The 19351-nt window shown below is 33.6% G+C and overlaps 1 protein-coding gene across 4 annotated transcripts in view; it reads right to left on the bottom strand.

Moving 5' to 3' along the window:
• Window positions 1-19351, bottom strand: part of LOC107438284 (uncharacterized) — a 72335-nt gene that overhangs the window by 4472 nt on the left and 48512 nt on the right. For all 4 annotated transcript variants that reach the window (XM_087158960.1, XM_087158962.1, XM_087158959.1 and 1 more), the window contains exons 4-8: window positions 16317-17414; window positions 13436-13782; window positions 12313-12747; window positions 9805-10444; window positions 8918-9199 (exon numbers count right to left, since the gene is read on the bottom strand). In XM_087158960.1, the coding sequence (XP_087015086.1) occupies window positions 8918-9199; window positions 9805-10444; window positions 12313-12747; window positions 13436-13782; window positions 16317-17414 (2802 nt within the window). The remainder of the gene's footprint in view (window positions 1-8917; window positions 9200-9804; window positions 10445-12312; window positions 12748-13435; window positions 13783-16316; window positions 17415-19351) is intronic.

The raw sequence follows: 19351 nt of genomic DNA, 5'->3' as shown, positions 1-19351 counted from the left end.
GAGTCCTATGTTTGCCTTTTCAGGAATAGTCTTTTAATGTATGATTCGTGGTTTAATAAATTCGATTTATCGAATTTTTATATACTACTACTTCTAAACAATTCAACGGCTATCAGCATTCTAATACGCCCCTTAGCTGCAGTTAAACCGTGTTGAGCCATTTAAAAAGACGTCAAAATCAACCAAAATTCTTCAATTTTTAGATTTTAGTTCTCAACCACTTTTTTAAAATATTCTGTCTTGTCCGGAGCAGTTGGCATCTCTGGTGCTGTAGGTCATGATTACGTTTAAATGGAGAGCAATGTGGCACTACACACTATTTTTGGCCAGACATTTTCTGTAAAATGTAGATATTTGCCGATGATTGGCCAGCCAGATATCCAGACTTTAACCATATGTCTGATATGCTTAAGGGAGGTTAATTAACCCCCTCCGAGAACCATCCAGTGTCTCAAATCAACGTTATTAAATAAGTGAGACAAACTGCCACAGGAATTCAAACTGTTTCATTTCCAGTATGAAAGGTGAGAAGCCTATATATCTGTATTAGGGGTCATAACCCCCTATTAACCCTTTCGAAGGTCGTGGGAAGTATACTTCCCACCACTTTTAATTTAGGTTTCCAATTGTTAATAATTTCAGATTTCTTGAAGTGCTTTTGAATAAAATTGATAGCCATTTGACAGTTTACAAAAACGTATAAAAGTTATAAAATACATAATTCCTTTTGAAGTTTGCAGCATTTAAAAAATTTATTTTATAAATAAAGAAAAATAAAAGTCAATAAGTTCCTAATAGGTCGTGTTAAATATATTTACCACCAAAAAAATGGCATTTTTATAAACTAAATGAGTTTTTTTTTCTTATATCAATTACTACTCTTAAAACAATTTCAATTCCAAAAATACTTCAAATTACTTTTACTAGAAGTAAATGGCCCTTTAACCCCTTGGGGACGGGTGATTCATAAAAGCCTTTGTACAAAATCAGAATCATGATGTAAATAAATAAAAAACGTTAGCTTAAATGTAGACGTTGCTAATTTGACGGACCTACTTTGCTTTTACTTTAATTATTGTTATTTTAATCATATATGTAATCTATGTTAGTTCAAAGTATAACTAAATAATTTTATTCTGAACTAAAGTAATGGTGAATTAAATAAATCAGACAATTATAACCTCGCCCACAAATAAACTGCTGAAGAACTAGTTTGGTTATCAGTTTTATCTTTTTACCCTGATTGAAACTGTTTTACGCTGGCACGTATTTGTGATAGTCGGCGTGAAAGGGTTAAACTGTTTTTTATTCAATTCTGCAACCACTCTTTTATACCATTCGAATCTGGTGAGTGTTACGCATGATAATACGTGTGTATTAGAACAGTTGAATGGTTATTATTTTTGTATTAGATCAATCTATTACATTTAATCAAAATCTGTCCAGTAGTTCTGGAGATAATCGACCAAAGATAAAAATTCTCCAAACTTTGTCCATCATAGTAATTAAGTTATATACCCCATAAAAAATTCTGCAATGTTTCAAAACAGGTGTTTAGTTATAGTTCAATACCTATGGTATATTTTGCAAGATATATTTAATATATATGATATACTTTTTTATATATATACCTATGAAATATTTAAGTAACCATCATGCCTGAAAGCGAGACGGAAAAGAGAAAATACTGGTAGGACAACTATTTCAATATTAGATAATATTTGGGAGGAGTTAACCTTTTCTTAACAATAAACAATTCACTGTAATTAATTTTTGTACTGCGAAGAAACAATTTTTTATAAAAATTGTATCCGTTAAAAACAATTGGTAGTTATAGATTTTTATTATTCCTGGAAAAAATTAAAAAATGAAATTTATTTGTTACCAGTTTTTACTCTTTTTCGTCTTGATATGTAAGGGCTTTCAGCCCTGGTAACAATTAATGATATTACAGGGATGCCAACTTGCTCCGGACAGCAAATATATATTTTAAAGTGGTAGTTTATCAATTGTGATTCTTGGTTTAATAAGTTCAATTTAGTAGATTTTTATCCACCACTATTTCTAAATAATTCGTCGGGTTATACAATTCACCACTTTCTAGTTCTTCTGTCATGCTATACCCATTAAAAAGCAAGCAAAAATAGTCGAATGTTTGCAAAATTTACTTTGTAGTTAATTTACCGTTTTTTAAATTAGTTAGGAGTGTCCGGAGCAGTTGGCATCTCAGATATTAATTTAAACAACTTATGTATGATATAGGCAACTACATTGCATTGCATATGCAAAAAAATATAGAGCAACGTTGTTCTAGATAACTTATATCCAAAAATATATTTTTAACAGAAAAAAAAACTGCCATGGTTCAAAAATAGGAGGGGAAAAAAATCAGCATTATTATCTTGAACCTCCACTCAGGAAGAAAAAAACAAAGAGCTCTAAAAAAGATTTAAAAAATAAGCGATGCCTGCTTGCAAAGTAGAAAGAAAAAAGTATGTCATCATTCTCAGGTTAAGTAGGAAAATGTTTTTGCTGCACATATTTCGTCTTCCCTATTATTTAGCTTTAACAACTAATTAGTTCTCGTTTAAATATGAGGAATGGGTATTTAACATGGTTACGAAACAGCTATTTACATTGGTTTATATGCGTTTGGTAATTAGTTTCCATGTATCTTTAAATGTATAAGACACACTATATGCTTTTCGCATTGTTATTAGTTATACTTTTGTTTGCATGTACTTATATTTATTAATTTTGAATAAAAAATTAGTATTTGAAGAAAAAATTTTTTAATGTGAATATTTTTTTCATTTCGTAGAACTGTTACTCACAAAGAAAAGAAACAAAACTGGCAGTAAAACCATTTTTTATAGTTCATTTTAAAGTAAAATATTTATTGTTACCAATAGCAAGTTACTAACGTTTATTAAGAATATTTGCTTGTTAATGACTTCACGAGTATATGCAGGTGTTTTTTTATTTTTTTATTAACCTTATAACCGCCGTTGACACCCAATTTTGGGTTTACAACTACTAATGCTCAACTCCGTAGCCTTGTAATTTCAAACTAATCCAGAAGACAAGAAAACTCCTGGATCAGTACCCCCAGAGGTATGATTTGTTATGGGAACATGGAGGACTTTGTGACTCAACAGATTTAACGTGCGTCTGCCACCATTTAGTACATGGGGAGTCTTCGGTCGGAGGGGATCGAATTCATGACCTCTCGGACATGGGTCCGGTGCTATACCGACCCCCTATATGCACGGTTGGACAAAAAATGCGGAAATACTTCGATACTAACTACACGTGAATGATCATCCTTTTAACAGCAAATAATTTTGAAGAGTTTTTATGGCATAACTCTTGGCACAATTTAAAAGATCACGCTTGAAGATTTTAGAAATTATGTCCTTCTAACTCATACAAAAGTTAATTATTTTTATTTAGCTTCAGTAACTAAAATGTTAGGCCGGTATAGTATGGTTGGCTGGGCGGTGGACTCACGTTTGTGAGTTTGAATCCAGCGGGCAGAAGACTCCTCTTGTAGTATATGGTGGCTGGTGCACGTTAAATCTGTCGGGTCACAAAGTCCTCCTCGTTCCCAAACTAAATCATGCCTCTGGGGGTTACTGAATTGGAGATTTATCGCTCTCTGGTTCAGACCAAAATTACGATCTGTGGACGAATGAATGGATCCGTCCCATAAACGGATGTGACATATGGATGTGGCAGAACATGAATTGTTGACCATAGATGGCGCCAATAGAAAACATTAACAATCGCACCCCCACTGCCTAAATGGCCGACAACAACAACAACAACAATTTTGAAATCATTCTACTATATCTGTGTAAATTTGGGTTCGGAGTATTTGCTCCTTATTGGAAGATTAAATTTATCGGCAAGAGGGGTGGGGGAGTAGTGAAATCATTCTCTAGGATTGTGGTGTTTGCATAAGAATACTTTTTAAATTATAGCGCTATTCAGAAAGAAAAGAAACTTTTAACTTCATGCACTCATTTCGGTCGATGCGAATTTTGCATGGATAAAAAAGTTACATCACAAACATGTTATTTAAAATTGTGCCAACGTTCTTGCCATGTGAAATCGTCCAAAACATTTACTGCTAAAAGAGAGATAGTTTACATTGATTTAGTACAGAAGGGTTTCCATAATTTTGTCCAATCCCTATACGCAACTGTTCAACGGCAGTCATAAAATAAAATCCCTTTATGCATGGGTAAGCGTTGTAACCAAGAAAATAAGTGGTACTCGCATATAATTTACATCTTTAGAAAACGAAAAGAAGAAATGAAATATAGTTATATAAACAGTTTCTCCAATTTTTCAAAATATTTTGCCGAAATTAATTTTATAGTTTAAATTATAAGTGAGATCGTGTTTTATAATTTAATAGAAATTAGATATAAAGCCAATGCTTCATTCATATCAGTGAGCATTAGTTACCAATTTGTACGACAGTTAGAAAAAAATTTACGAAGTGATAACTTAATAATACTTCAGATACATAAGATTTTCTCAGGTCCTTCGCCAGCATGAATGTCTTAACAAACATATCCTATACACATATATTTTATTTTATAACCGTCGTTGAATAGCTGACCCAATTTTTGGATTTACGACTACTAATGTTCAACTCCCCAACCTTGTAATTTGGAACCAATCCAGAAGACAAGGAAACTACTGGATCACGTATTGGGAGAAGTTTGCCTTCGTGGAGCAATTTTTGTTCGAACTAACACGCATTTGCGTTACATAGAGAGGAAAACCACCAAACCCTTCCACGGTTAGCCTTACGGTAAGGGGATTCTAGCCCATGATCCGTCTACCACTGAAGATATTTTACGTTAGCACTATGCTCGAAGCGAGTCAGGTGTGGAACTCGACCAGCCATCGCTGGGATCACACACGATAAAGAACAACACAGAGAGATGCATCTATGCTTCGTGAGCGATTCTAACCCGCAACCATTGGCTTCGCAGTCAGGTACGCTGACCGCTCTGCCACCTGGTCGCCGGATGTTAAAATGCAAGGTATCCATTTTTCAGAAATATTTAGAAACTAGTTGAAAAAGATGAAGAAAATGAAATGTTTTAGTTCATTATTATTGACCAAAAATATGTGGAAAATGAATATCTCTGTGAAAACTGAGCAACTGGATTCCTAAAATTTTTGTGAAATTAAAGCCAATAAAATTTACGCTCCCTTAATTCATTAATGGAATTTACTTCTTTTCAGTAGCATTTGGAATAAGATTACTTTACATTTGGGATAAAATTACTCTTTAAGATTACTCTTGGGATAAGATTACTAAATAAATACAGAAAAGAATATGATGGCGAGAAATTTGTTAGCATTACCTCATAATACTAAAATATCAATACAGAATATCATAAAGAATATAAAGGAGCTTTATTTATTAAAGGATCTCTATCCTGTACCACTGGCATTCGGTGTAAGGTATCCCATCTATTTAAAGTGAATACAGAAAAGAATATAAAGGTGTGACATTTTTGAGTATTACCTCGTAATACTTTCGATATTTTTTTTTATTTTGAGAAACTCTCATTTAAAAATAAATGAAAAAAAAAACATTTTGTAAATTGGCAACTTGTCCTCAAAAAAAGAGAAGTTATTAACGACGACACTTTCGTTCTTTTCTACTCTCACCTAAAGGAGCTTTGTTGTGTCACGGATAAATGCCGGCACTTGTCCAAACCTTTGAAATGGTTAAACGCAAACGATTGTGCGAGTTCTAGAAAGCATGCCCGCTTTTTCCCGACTTTCCTTTTTTAACGATCGCTCAAAGTGTCAACGCGAGAATGTCGTTTCCATATATTTTGGCAAGTAATCGTTCAGGACATACCAACTCTTTCTGACTGAAAAAATCGTACATTTATGTTTTTACATGACATTTATTAAGAGCGGAAAGTTATGAATCATAGAACTCGTAGTGGAATTCAGAACACCTGATTTTATAAAGTACGCATCTCGTTCAGATCTTCCATGCCACAAATGTTCTTCGAAATTCGTTAAGGCGTTATTGGCCTAAATAGGAAATAGCTAAAGAATGATGTTTAAGCAGCAATGACTAAATGGTTAAAGGTACTGAGTTTTTATTATGGAGAACTGATGTTTGATAGTCCATAGCGGCTTGAAGTTGCTTGTTCTTATTATAAAGAACTAAGGTTTGATAGTTCATAGTAGCTTGATGTTGCTTGTTCTTATTATGAAGAGCTGAGGTTTGATAGTCCATAGCGGTTTGAAGTTGCTCGTTCTTATTATGAAGAACTAAGGTTTGATAGTCCTTAGCGGTTTGAAGTTGGTTGTTCTTATTATGAAGAACTGAGGTTTGATAGTCCATAGCGGCTTGAAGTTGCTTGTTCTTATTATGAAGAACTAAGGTTTGATCGTCCATGGCAGTCCAGTTTCAGATCAATGGGTATCAGTTTGCCTGAGAAGTAAACACAGCCTTTTGCACAATGCTGAACACACTATCACAATCATACTATTAGTCTGGAAATTATAGAGCCTCACTCTTCATGATCCTAGTGGCTCACAATGGGCTGTCCCTGAATGGCTTTATTTTTAAGAGAATAATGCTTCATTAACAATTTTTAAGCGTTCAACAACTATATAAAGGGCTTAGGGCTCATGATAAATAAATGATAAGTATTTTATTTCATATAAAATGAAGGGGGGAAATAAACTCATAAATGTAAAAATTACTAACAAATTTCAGATCAAAGTACTTGGTAATGTTCAGGTCAAAGTACTTGGTAACTAGATAGATTGGAAATATTGTTATACAATTGAAGGTTTTGTTATGAAATATTTATGAGACATAATATTATTATCCTTAATTCATGTGAAAATTCAATTATGTTTGCCAAAGAAAAAATTTCAACAATTTCAAAGTGAACTAGAAAAAGTCGACGTGTTTCAAATACTAAAAGCAGGCATCAGCCGATACGTGAGTATTGATTCCACGTATGATGGGTCCTAATATTTGGCGGCCTGTTTTGAGTGTTTGAAATACGTCGAATTTTTGTAAGTTTTGCAATAACAAGTACATCTTTCTGTTTTAGTTTAACTGGATTATTAATTCCATTTAATCATATTGTCCATCTCTTTTTTTTAAAAGTTTTTTTATTGTTTCTCTTAGCAATGGCAGTATAATTGCAAAAGAGAACATGTTGCTTTTAATATTTTTGTGGAAAACTGGGCCTCGACAATCCTTAGCCAATGTATTTGGAGTCTAAATTTCCTTATCCAATGTATTATGAGTCTATATTTCCCTATCCAATGTATTAAGAGTCTAAATTTCCTTATCCAATGTATTAAGAGTCTAAATTTCATTTTAAAAAGATGGAACATTCTAAAAGGAAAAAAAAAAGAAAGAAAAGAACACTACTGTTAAACAAACATCACCATCAAACTATTAACCACGACTCACACTAAAACTCTTTTTCATTAACATGCATCATTTCAGACCACACAAAATATTTTATAAGACCATAAAGGCTGCCAATTTATAGAACAAATCATTAACATACTGTCAACTTTAAAATAACTAACTTTAAAATCCAGGAAACGAAGCTGATTGGGAAAAAATAAATTTTTTAAGTTTTAGACGAGGCTAAAAATATAACTCAAAAAATTAAAACCTTTTACTGTTTTACATTAACCCTTCCCGGCGTTGTGTTGTCATTCTGGCAACAGTTAATCCAAAAATGTTACAAAACACTAGAAATGCAAAACCATTTACTTCTAGACTATCACTAATTTTTAACAACCATTATTTTTTAGGCAACAAAAAGATAAAATATGACTTTTCAAAAAAAATCCACTGCCTGAAATGGCAGTTGCTCGTGTGTCACCTGACCAATATTTACGAACGCAATTTGCTGTTCGGTACAAGGTTAAAAAAGATTGATAGGTAGTTTTGTGCAGTTTTAATATTTTTTTAAAAAATACTAGTGAATATGTTAAAAAAATTTTGTACTTGATGTTTTGAGTCAAGAGTTTGCATCGCGATCTTTAAATCAAATAAGCGATATTCCTATCTTTTCCAGTTTTTTTTTTGGATTTGATAAGTTCTTGCTTCTTCATAAACGGTTGTTAAAAACGAGTGTTACAAATAAAGAAAGACGTTTAAATGTGATAAAAAGTGTATAGGCAATTCCAACTTTTTTTTTTACAGGTTTAACTGGAGAACTAATTTCATGTTGCATTTATTCAAGTACTCGATCTAACCAAATCTGAAATTAACTGTTTTGTTCGGAAAGCTGCAGTTTTTTTCTAAAATGACATTCTTAATTTAGTTTATTTGAATGTACAAGTTCATGAAGAACGTATAGGTTTATATGCTTATTTATACACTGTCTGCTTTTTTTATAACACTTAAAACAAAAATATATAACCTTAACGTTTTGTATCATAAATTGAAATTTATTATTTATTTATTTCTACCACTCCCTGCGTAGCAGAGAAGAGGAGACACTTAGTACTCAATCGAATGAAGTTTTAAAAAAAAAAAAAAAAAAAAAAAACTTCTGAGGAATAATTTTTTTAAAATTTGCATGAAAAATGAAGCTTGTAAAGAGAAACTGATTTATAATTTGAAATAAGCGACGCAAAAATATAAAATCTGTTCATGCAATAGTAAATAAAAAAAGATTTGTTTCCCAGTGTTATTTGAGGAACTTGCTTCTCAGCCATTATCACTTCACCTAATTCCGTGGATAATGAATAGTTTACATTGTTTTCTTTTATAGAGTTTTTCGAGATTGCAAAATTACTCTTTCTTGAGATGGGTATAAGCACTCCACTGCATCCAGTAGCAACACTCGCATGCCAATAAAAGAAATTTCAAACAACCTTGACTTACTTGAATCCTATGATTCTCCTTGTCGCATACATAGATGAATCCCAGGTTATCTGTGGCCACACCCCACGGGTAATTGAACTTTCCATCCGATCTGCCTTCATGCCCAAAAGCTCTGATGAAGCGGCCATTAGGATCAAAAACTTGCAGACGATGGTTGTATCTGTCCGACACAATGAACTGACCGATTCGATTGACAGTAACTCCGGCAAGACAGTCAAATTCTCCGTCTGCGCTACCGTATGTTCCAAACTCTTGAATATATTTACCAGAGGCGCTAAAAACCTGAGAATAATCAATTAAGAATTTTTTTAGAATACTGCACAAGATGAAATCAAATAAAGAAAGAAGTGGCAATTTTAGAATATTTTCTAATTATAATCCAACTAATGACTCTAATCTCTATTCTATTGAGCGTTTTTGTCATTTTCAAAAGGAATATTTAGTACTGCTATTAATTTTAGAAATAAGTCAAAGAAAAGAAACAAACACAGTATAATTCCCTTAATTAAATGACTAGAAATATGATAGATTTTTACCAAGATCATATATTTATGCTTTGTCACAAACAAATTATATTTAGAGGCTCCGTACAGTTTATTTTATTTTCACCTTTTACATTAACTTAGTGACTTAAATGAAGAATGAAGTCGTGACAATCTTAGAATAATTTCTATTCTATATTTTCTATTATATATTCTATTCTATATTTTCTATTATATATTCTATTCTATATTTTCTATTAATATTTTCTATTCTATTTCTATATTTTCTATTCATATCGACCAGCAATTACTGGGTTTCGAACCCGGTTCACCTCATTGGAAGGCGAATGCTCTATCCCCTCTGAGCTGTTAGAATGATAGAGAATTTGAAAAACTTATGCTTACCTGAACTCTATGATTGTTACTGTCAGCCACTACTATGGTATTGTCTGCTCCGACGCTGACACCTCTAGGCCAGGTAAAACCTCCGTGCTCAGTCCCCCTAGAGCCAAATTTGAAGCATGATTTTCCCTTTTGCATGTATGTTCTTCTAGGAAGGCTGAATCCTCTGGGAGAATTGCTGTCACCCCTTCTAGAATAATCTGTTTTTCTCCTGGGAGGAGTATCTTCATCAGAGCTATTATCACTTTCTGACCTTGGTGCAACAAGGGATGCAGATGTCCGGCTCCTGACTAGTCCAGTATTCGTTGTACTAGGTCTTCCACTATTTCCATATTTGTTCTTCATATACTGAGACCAGGAATGCGGAGCTGTTTCTTCTGGACTCGCGTCTCGCATGGCACGTCGAGTTCGATATCTGTTTCGTATCGCTGTTAAGGTGTCATCTTCTGGGCTATCTTCAGCTGGGCACAGGTCGTGAGTACTCTTGCTTCTGGCTATTCGGTTTCGTCTAGCTAAATAGCTGTTGTCTTCGGGACTGACGTCTCTCGCTCTAGTGTTGCCAGACGTGACACTAGAACGACGTCTGTCGAAGAGACGACTGTAAGGTGTACGTTCTTCGGGTTCAATGATAGAAGTTTTCCTTCTAAAAAATAGATATTATTATAAGTTCTAAATACCTGTATAGATTAATCATGTGTAATATTTTGTTGCATAATATTGTGGAAAACAAGGTTTTTTTTTAACGTCAATATGTGTGTTGACCTTGACCAGATTCAAATTGTTTCTTTTTTAATGAATTAAGTTAAAATTATCTATATAATTTTTTTAAATTACAATTGCAGAAACGGGTTTTAATTTATATTAAATATATAATTATTGGACTATAAACTGATGTAATTCAAGCATTTCTGTATTCGAAAATCATTACTTTCCTCGAAATTAGATAGGAATTCCCTTCCTTAAAGAGCTTGATACAATGTAATGCGATAAACTAATGTGTGAATTACATCCAATAAACTTGTTTTTATTCAATAAGATTTTTATAACGTAAAATATTATGTTTGAAATTGTCAATAACGGTTCCATATTAGATACAGTCTGGAACGCTGGAATGCAGTATCCAATTCAAGACTGTATCCCAATACGAATCTGCTTGTCCAATAGCTATTTAATTTTGTTTTATAACTTAGATAAATAAACTATTGTAATCCAAGAAAAAAAGTGAAAAAGAAAGAAACAATAGTCTAAAAATTAAAGATTTCTTTTAGGGCTGCCTTCAGGAATTTCATGCATTAGCAGTTTAGAACCTAAAAGATGAGCTCTTCAGATGCCATGTGACAATACGAAATGAAGTCTTTAATTCTGGTTAAATATTGAGTAAAAATCTGGTTAAAGATTTTATTCTTGTTAAAGATTAAAGTAATACAGGCTAAAGATTGAAAACAAGCCCTTATATTCTACCTAATTTTTAGAAATTTTAAAATGAGTTGAGCCGTAATTTCATTCAAATTTGTTCCTCAGAACAGTGGTTTGTTAAACAATATGATGAATACTTCTTGAATTCGACTATACTAGGTATTGTACTTGAAATGAAATAATGTTCAGTTTAACTCTATTTAGGAAACCATGTTTAAGTTTGTACCAATTTCATATCGCATTATTGCTTAATGTCGAATAGATTTTCCTGAGAATAGTAATGGAAATTTTTGCAACGGAAAATATCAAATGATTCGAGATTTTGAATGACGCTGGCAGAAGGCAAAATTCTCCTTTCTCTAATCCCACATAGGTTATTAACCCACAAAAGCAATGGACATTTCGATCAGCCATCACTAGGATTCGAGCCTGAGTCGCCTTACTGGGAGACGAGTTCTTGATCCTTTAAGTCTTTCTAGCCTAATCAAACTACATTTTATTTTATTTTATAACCAGCATTGATTAGCCGTCCCAATTCTGAGTCTACGACTATTAATTCTCACCTCCGTAGCTTCGTAATTTTAAACCTAACCCAGAAGACAAGGGTACTCCTTGATCAAGCATATTTGCAAACTAGCCTTCTTTTTTGATGCAACTAACCCACATTTGCATTACATGGAAAGAAACTGCATTTTATTTTATAACTGTCATTGAAGAGCCGACCCGATTCTGAGTTCACGACTATCAATGTTCAACTCCGTAACCTTATAATTTTGAATCCAACCCAGAAGACAAAAGAACTCTTGGATCAAGTATTGGGAGAAATTTGCCTTCGTGGAGGCTTTTCTGAGGCAACTAACCCGCATTTGTGTTACATGGAGAGGAAAACCATGAAAACCTCACACGGTTAGCCTGATGGCAAGGGGACTCTAACCCATAAACCGTCAACCACTGAGAATATTTTATGTCAGTACTGTGGTCGGTGCTGGTTCACCTAATTCAAATCTGGTTCATCTCATTGGAAGACGAACACTCTATCCCCTGAGCCACTACGACTCAGGGGAACTACATTATAAAAATCATAAATTAATTAACCTTGGCGATGACAGACTTTCTCTAGACGGCTCTTCGTCCTTTCTTAGTGATTCTCTCCAAGGCCTGTTGGAAGGTCGTGGTAGTTTGTCCTCCGGCTGGTTAAGGATTCTAGCCTGTGTGTTAGCACTCTGCTTTCTTGCTTGAGCACTGCGTGCTAATAATGTATTTACTGAGGGACTAATATCTCCTCGCTTAATTGCAGCTTCGCTATCTACATCTTCACTCTCACTTTCTGAGCTTGAGCTAGTCTCGCTGGACGAAGGGGAATGCTGAGGTATGGACAATCTGAGCTTTGGCCTGTCATCTCGTTTGTCCATCGGACTAGAGCGACTACCAGCTGTTGTTGAAAGGTTGGAACGACGTGGAGTATCTGCTGGTGCGTCATCTTTGTCTAGGGATGATGGTTTTGGCAAGAATCGACTAGTTGGACGGTTACTACAAAATGAAAAATACTATTATTTTCGAAATCAAACAAACAATGGAACATCAAATCAAACATTGGAAGAAAAAAACAATAAATCAAAGGAAAAAGGCGAGCATGGCTTACAAAGGGATTTTCTATAATTGAGGTAAAAACATCAGGACAGAAAAACATCAGGATCGAAATTTCCTGGTTTTTCTAAATGTGTATTATTTTTTCGCACAAATCCTATTTTCTTGTTTTTACACTTGCAACTCAAATCAAAAACATATTATGTTGTTTTAACAAGCACTTTAAATAAAAATAATAAACAAAAAAATTGAGCTTAAATTCAAAAAATTTTATACGAGTTAACCCTTTGCACTCTAGATGCGATTCTAGGTTACTATTACCAAGTGTGAAATGGTAATTCACACATGGTAGTAACGTAACGCATTGTAATTGTAACGTATTTCGTAATCCTTTTAGTCAGCTCCGTTTTAGGTGTTTTTATGAAAAATATATGAAAAACGAATCATAATTTGTACATTTTAAGTAACTATGTCCATTATTTCGGCTCTAAATAAACAGTCTTATTTATTAGAGTAGTTCAGAAATCTTTTATTTTGCTAGAAATAGCACATGACAAGAGAAATTGAGTTTTGGCGTTCTAAGGATTTGAGAAATTAAAGCCTTGATTTCTTAAAAATGTAAATAATTTACCTCGCTGGTGGTGTCCTGGGAGACGGTGGAGGCTTGTCTCTGCCTCTGGTTGGGGAGCTCGGAGGACTTTGGGATGCATCTCTTTCAGTCGCAGCGCTGCTTGTTGTCCTCCAACTCCTCAATCTTGAAGGTGGCGGTGTTGGTGTTTGGCTTTCCTCCTTCGGAGTTCTTCTTCCACTTGCTGATGAAAGTGGTGGCTCATCTCTGGACGAATTTCTTGTTTTGGGTGTATTAGTTTCTTCGGTTAAGGTACGGGATGATGCGTATCTAGAAGCGTAAGGGGTTCGTTCTTCTTCTCTTTTAGGAACTGGTTTTGTTGTTCGGGAATTTTCGATACCTGTACCACTCTGCAAGGAAATGCGACGTTGTTTTACACTTACATTTACAGATCTTACTTCAAGTTACAATGTTATTAGCTTGTAATACTTGGGTCGCTTAATGACTTCGGAATAAATACCTTTGACCCCTTTTGCTTTAGTATCTCAAACAAGTCAGCTAAATATGACGCGAAAAAATTGAGTCAAAGTTAAGTTTTTTTTTTTACCTCACGTAATTAAGTTTAGCAAAAGCTTTTAACTAAAGAATAATGGCTTACAATGGGTAGTTAGCAGTAGAACAATGGTTTGGTTTTTGGTTATTATAATGTTAGAATAGAGCTATATTAATAAATTATTGGCGATGGTCTGAGGTTCGTCCTTAATGGTGATTTAAAGGTACTGGTGCATGCCCACACTACAGTGTCATAATTTAGCTCGAAGATCAGATGGTTGTTGTAATGACTCGGCTTCCACACCTCGCTTCCCAACCACCTAATTAAGGCGTTTCAGTAGAGCCGGCAGCAAACCACCAAAACACGATCGCAAAAAGTGCAGTCCGATCAGACACTCAGTCTGTGGAGAATTAAGTCCTGATCAAAGCCGTAATAGGCAAAGTTTAACCCATCACACCAACTGTGTAACCAAAAAATTATGATTTTTTGCAGCAAGGTTTTTTTTTATCTCTGAGGATGGACAATACATTTATCTTTTTTTAGTTACCTAATTAATTTTGGAACAAATAAAGCTTGATCTAGTGTTCAATTACGAAAAAATACAAATTCATTCAAATATTTTGAGCTTACATCAATAAATTGGTAATCCGGCTCATTGCGAGATGGACAGGTGGAAGAAAGCGAGGTCAGATCTCGGAGCGGAAATGAGCCGCTTCAGCAGTATCAGAGGATGGAGCTCCTTACATATAAAAAAAACTTATTTTCGAACAGAATAATTTTTGGGTGAGGATATTTAATATTTAGGTTGAAAATGTTTTGCTTCGCCTATAGAGTTTCAGAGACTTAAATAAAATATATTAAACATATTATATATTTAAAAATATATTAAAGGTAGTTAAATCTTTAATTAGTCTGCTGACAAAACCATTTACCAGGTTTCCATTTATGTGAAATGATTCCATTTCCATTTATGAGAATATGGTTTTGATTTATGTTTCCCTTATTCGATATTTGCCGTTTTGGATCAGATGAAAAATTTGCGACACAATTAAAAAATGTTTCATGACTGCACCAAGAAACAGATGTGAATGTAACACGAAGAATATTAACCTCAAAACTGTTGTTTAATTTACATTACTAGCAAAAGGTTTGATAAACCAAGTACTTTTTTGCCTTTCGTCAAATGCATTTTTATTTTTTATGGTCAAATACCTTTCAGACGGTAACTGGTTGATTCCTCTTAATTTATTTTCACTCCAACACCCTTTTCTAATATTGATTGCCCAGAACTCTTTGGGAGACAGAAAAATGTGAACCATAATTTTAGTCAAGAATAGCCACGATGAGAATTCTGCGTGCAATAGAAAAAAAACATCGTAAGTGCTTCACGATTGATTCCGAGAAAAGTATCTTGACACCTATTTTCCTACTCTTGCAAATGCTATGAACGCTAAAACAGAATTTCAAAAAAGCTGATACAGTCAAACCCCGCTATAGTGAACACGGCTTATAGTGAACTCCCGGATATAGTGAACGAAATGCTCGGTCCCGTGCCTTGCTATACACGTATAATGTAATTTTTAGTGGATATAGTGAACCAAAAAAGTGAGGAAGTTGGATATAATGAACATTTTTCTGTCTTCGACTGATTCACCCCCCCCCCCATTTTCTTTGTAATAATTTTGAAATTTGTACTTCAAAATAAATACATATACCGATTTTTAAAACCATCTATAGAAACTACTTTTATTTGCTCGAATGGCAGGTTAGACAGGTTTAAAAAGCGGAATAACAGAAATTCAGGAAAAATTATCTGAGAGTCGGTAAATGTTTCCATATCTGATGTTGAGGATTGCTCATCAGCTAAAGATTAATAATTTTTATTTGTACGCAAGACGAAGAGTGATGAAAAATAACACATTTTTTGCTACTACATAATATTTTTCAGTCATTTATATGAATATAATGTAATAAAAGGGAGGAGTTTGGGAACCATTAGTGAAATTGCCTGCGTAACGGATATAGTGAACCGAAATTTCGGTCCCTTGAAGGTTCACTATAGCGGGGTTTGACTGTAGAATAAAATTTAGTTTTGGAAAAAAAAAAGAATTTTTTTTGTGACGTGTAATTTACCATACAAAGATGCCAAATATATAAAAAAAAAATATATTCGCTGAAGTTGATTTTTCAATTGCACGGCAGAATTGTGCTCATGGTATGCACGCCTTATCAGAAATTATCAACTTAGTTCACTTATTTGTTACCAATTTCTCCAAAAGGTTCTTTTTTACATTGTTGCAAAGTGATGTGCTAGCGCAACGTCAGCTACTGTATAACGGTTGCGAAACCAAATTAATGCAAAATAAAAAAGAAATTGTAAGAGTCAATTACCTTAGCTGTTGTACTTGGGGAGCTAGTTGCAGCTGCAGCAGCAGCTGCTTTATTTTCTTTCTTTTGTTTTTCGATTTCGTCTTCGCTAAGCTGTCGAGTCATAGGTCTGGACACAGGAGGAGGAGCAGGAGGCGGCATTCTAGCCTTCCGTTCCTCTTCCTCTTTCATTCTTTTCTGCTTCACTTCACTATGGTGAAGTCTTTCCATCACGTGAGGACTGTCCAGTATTCGAATGACCCCACTTAATGGCCCTTTAGTGGCATCTTCAGTTTCACTGACGTGATCTGTGCAAGCCTGTCCTTCCATGGCCGATCGACTTCGAGAAGGCGTGTCGGAATCATCGTTTTCATCAATGACTTCCCTTGATGAGAATCGATTCTTCTGATTGTGCCTCACTTCTTCCAGTTCCCTTCTCCAGGAAGATGGAGAATGATCACGATTGTTAGGTACGTCTCTCTCACTGCTATCACGATCTTCTCGAACGAACTTATCCCGAAATCTTCTGGATAAAGCGTTCTCATTGTCATCCTGATCTTTTCGCTTTTGAGATTGCCTCTGACCACACAATTTGTGGTCGCTTTGACTCCTTGACAAAGCGTTTGTTTTGGGTGGGGTCAGGGTAACTGTAGGACCCTGGTTAAGATTATTCGAACTGTTATACATCCCGCCATTTTGCAATGGCTGATTTTCGTTTTGATTGGGATTCGGTGTTGATTCTTCGTTCAGTTTAACCTCGGCGAAATCTATTAGAGTTTTGTGAATCACATCGGGGTCGGACCGAGGATGGAATTTTACTTTACGAACACAGTCTGCCGGATCTGAGTCGAAAGCTCTTAGGAATTCTAAAGTTTTCTGGAAAATTTCTTTATAGTCCGTGAGTTCAACATCTGTCCAGTCAACTCCATTGTTGACGTACTTGTCAACTAAATCACAGTTGCTATTAACATTGTTTAATTCTATTTCCAAATCGTGTTCTAGCCTGCGCATACTTCGAAGCTCGTTTTTTAAATAAATGTCCAGGTGATGTTTTAATTTTGATTCAGTGTCCAGTAAGTCTCTGTTATAGCGCCGAACAACTTCTTCGATTTCATCTTTCACCTATAAGTAAAAAATATAACAATAACTGAACTTATAAAAAATGTATAGCACTGCATTGTCTTTCAAAATTTTGATTTATGGCATTTAGTGTTTTAATTCCTTAATCAAGAACTGCGACATCAATCAGATGTAAAAACAATGACCCCCCAAAAAGTTATACAAAATACTAAGCCCAAGTTGGTGGAAATAAGCTAAATATGTAATCACGTACGTTAAAATACCTTATATGAAGTGTTTGTGAACTACGTTAGTATGTCCAGATTTTAGGAGGTCAAATATTATTTTATTTAATTTATTAAATATAAAAGAGAGTATAATAGCATATTAAAAATTTTTTAAAAATATATGTTTTAGTGTATGTTTAGTTTAAAATATATCGTTTTACCATTAACAACCAAATGATATAATCTGTTTATATAAAAGACAATTTTAAAAGAACTAGATTTACTTTGTAACTTCATGCATTTCCCCTACATAATTCTTTTCTATCGTATACTTGGGGAGATTTCCGTGTCGTGATATGTGGCAGAATAATCGCCAAGTCTTGGCAACTTCCGGGCAGCTGCCCACGAAATACTTAAAATAAAATAAATTTAAAAAATCACAGAAAGGAACCAACTAGAAAAGTATAACTCGTAGCCACCCCCAAGGAAACATCTACATGTTTTTTTATTATTTTTATTTTTTAATTGCAAGTATAAAATCCACTTGGCGCCTTGTAGTTGGCGCGACAGGTCACTAAACGGATATATTCCGAATTAATATCTTTTACATACAATCAATATTCTGAAGTAGAAAAATAGAACTTTAACATTAGGTTGTATTATGAATTAGTCAGTCAAGCAGTTGTCAATTCAGTTAGAAAATAAGTAAACAAATGAAATGTTTTCAATGATTCTTATGATCATCGTCCAAGAATTCTAAGTATAATCAGACACTTAAGAAAAATGAAGTTACAAAAACATTTTTTAATCATTATGGGGAAAAGATTGTATACAGGGATTTTTGTTTAATTCCCCTAGCTGTCAAGTTTACGCTTCTCTTCTAAATAAATAGGGATTGCAAAAACATAATCATTTCCTGATTTCTCTGCCGAACCCAGAACTTGTCATAGGGTGTAGTGATGTTGTTTACAACGGAATTTTATTTTAATCTTTTTTTGCCAAAATTGTGTTAACTTTTTGATATAATGCAGAGAGAAAAGGATATTTGGTTGGCGAATTGATATTTTTTTTATTCAAAAATATTCATTTTGTCATTCTAAAGTGTTATAAGTAAACTGGTCAATACATAGAAATAAAAAGTGTTTCGAAAGTTTTCACCAAATGGTTTCATCCCAGATAGGAAATTGAAATATTTAAGATTTTTTAGTTTTTTACTAGAGATGCAAATAATTCTTAATCCCTTATTTATTTATTTTTAGTTATTTTTTTTTATTCTTTAAACCATTTCTCCAGAAAAACTACAAAAAATAAATGATTGCTTATTTGCAATAATTTTTCTTATATGTAATATTGAATTTATTCAAAGTAATAGACTGGACGCGAGAGTTGTATTTTAAAATTTTATAGCTAAAATATGTTTGCAAGATGCATTTGCAATACAAAATTCATTCAAAATTTGCTTAAAAAGAAAACTATAAAATCACGATAGCGAATTGTTTTTGTGTGTGTCGAAAATTTAAAGAATTAAAGAATTAAAACTACAAAAAATAAATAATTGCTTATTTGTAATAATTTTTCTTATATGTAATATTGAATTTATTCAAAGTAATAAACTGGACGCGAGAGTTGTATTTTAAAATTTTATAGCTAAAATATGTTTGCAAGATGCATTTGCAAAACAAAATTCATACAAAATTTGCTTAAAAAGAAAACTATAAAATCACAATAGCGAATTGTTTTTTTGTGTGTAGAAAATTTAAAGAATTTAAAGTC

The sequence above is a fragment of the Parasteatoda tepidariorum genome, chromosome 3 (genome assembly GCF_982258835.1).
Source record: "Parasteatoda tepidariorum strain Cologne lab strain chromosome 3, Ptep-v5.0, whole genome shotgun sequence".
NCBI classification, from domain to species: Eukaryota; Metazoa; Arthropoda; class Arachnida; order Araneae; family Theridiidae; genus Parasteatoda; species Parasteatoda tepidariorum.
This window is presented reverse-complemented; position numbering and strand designations above follow the sequence as displayed.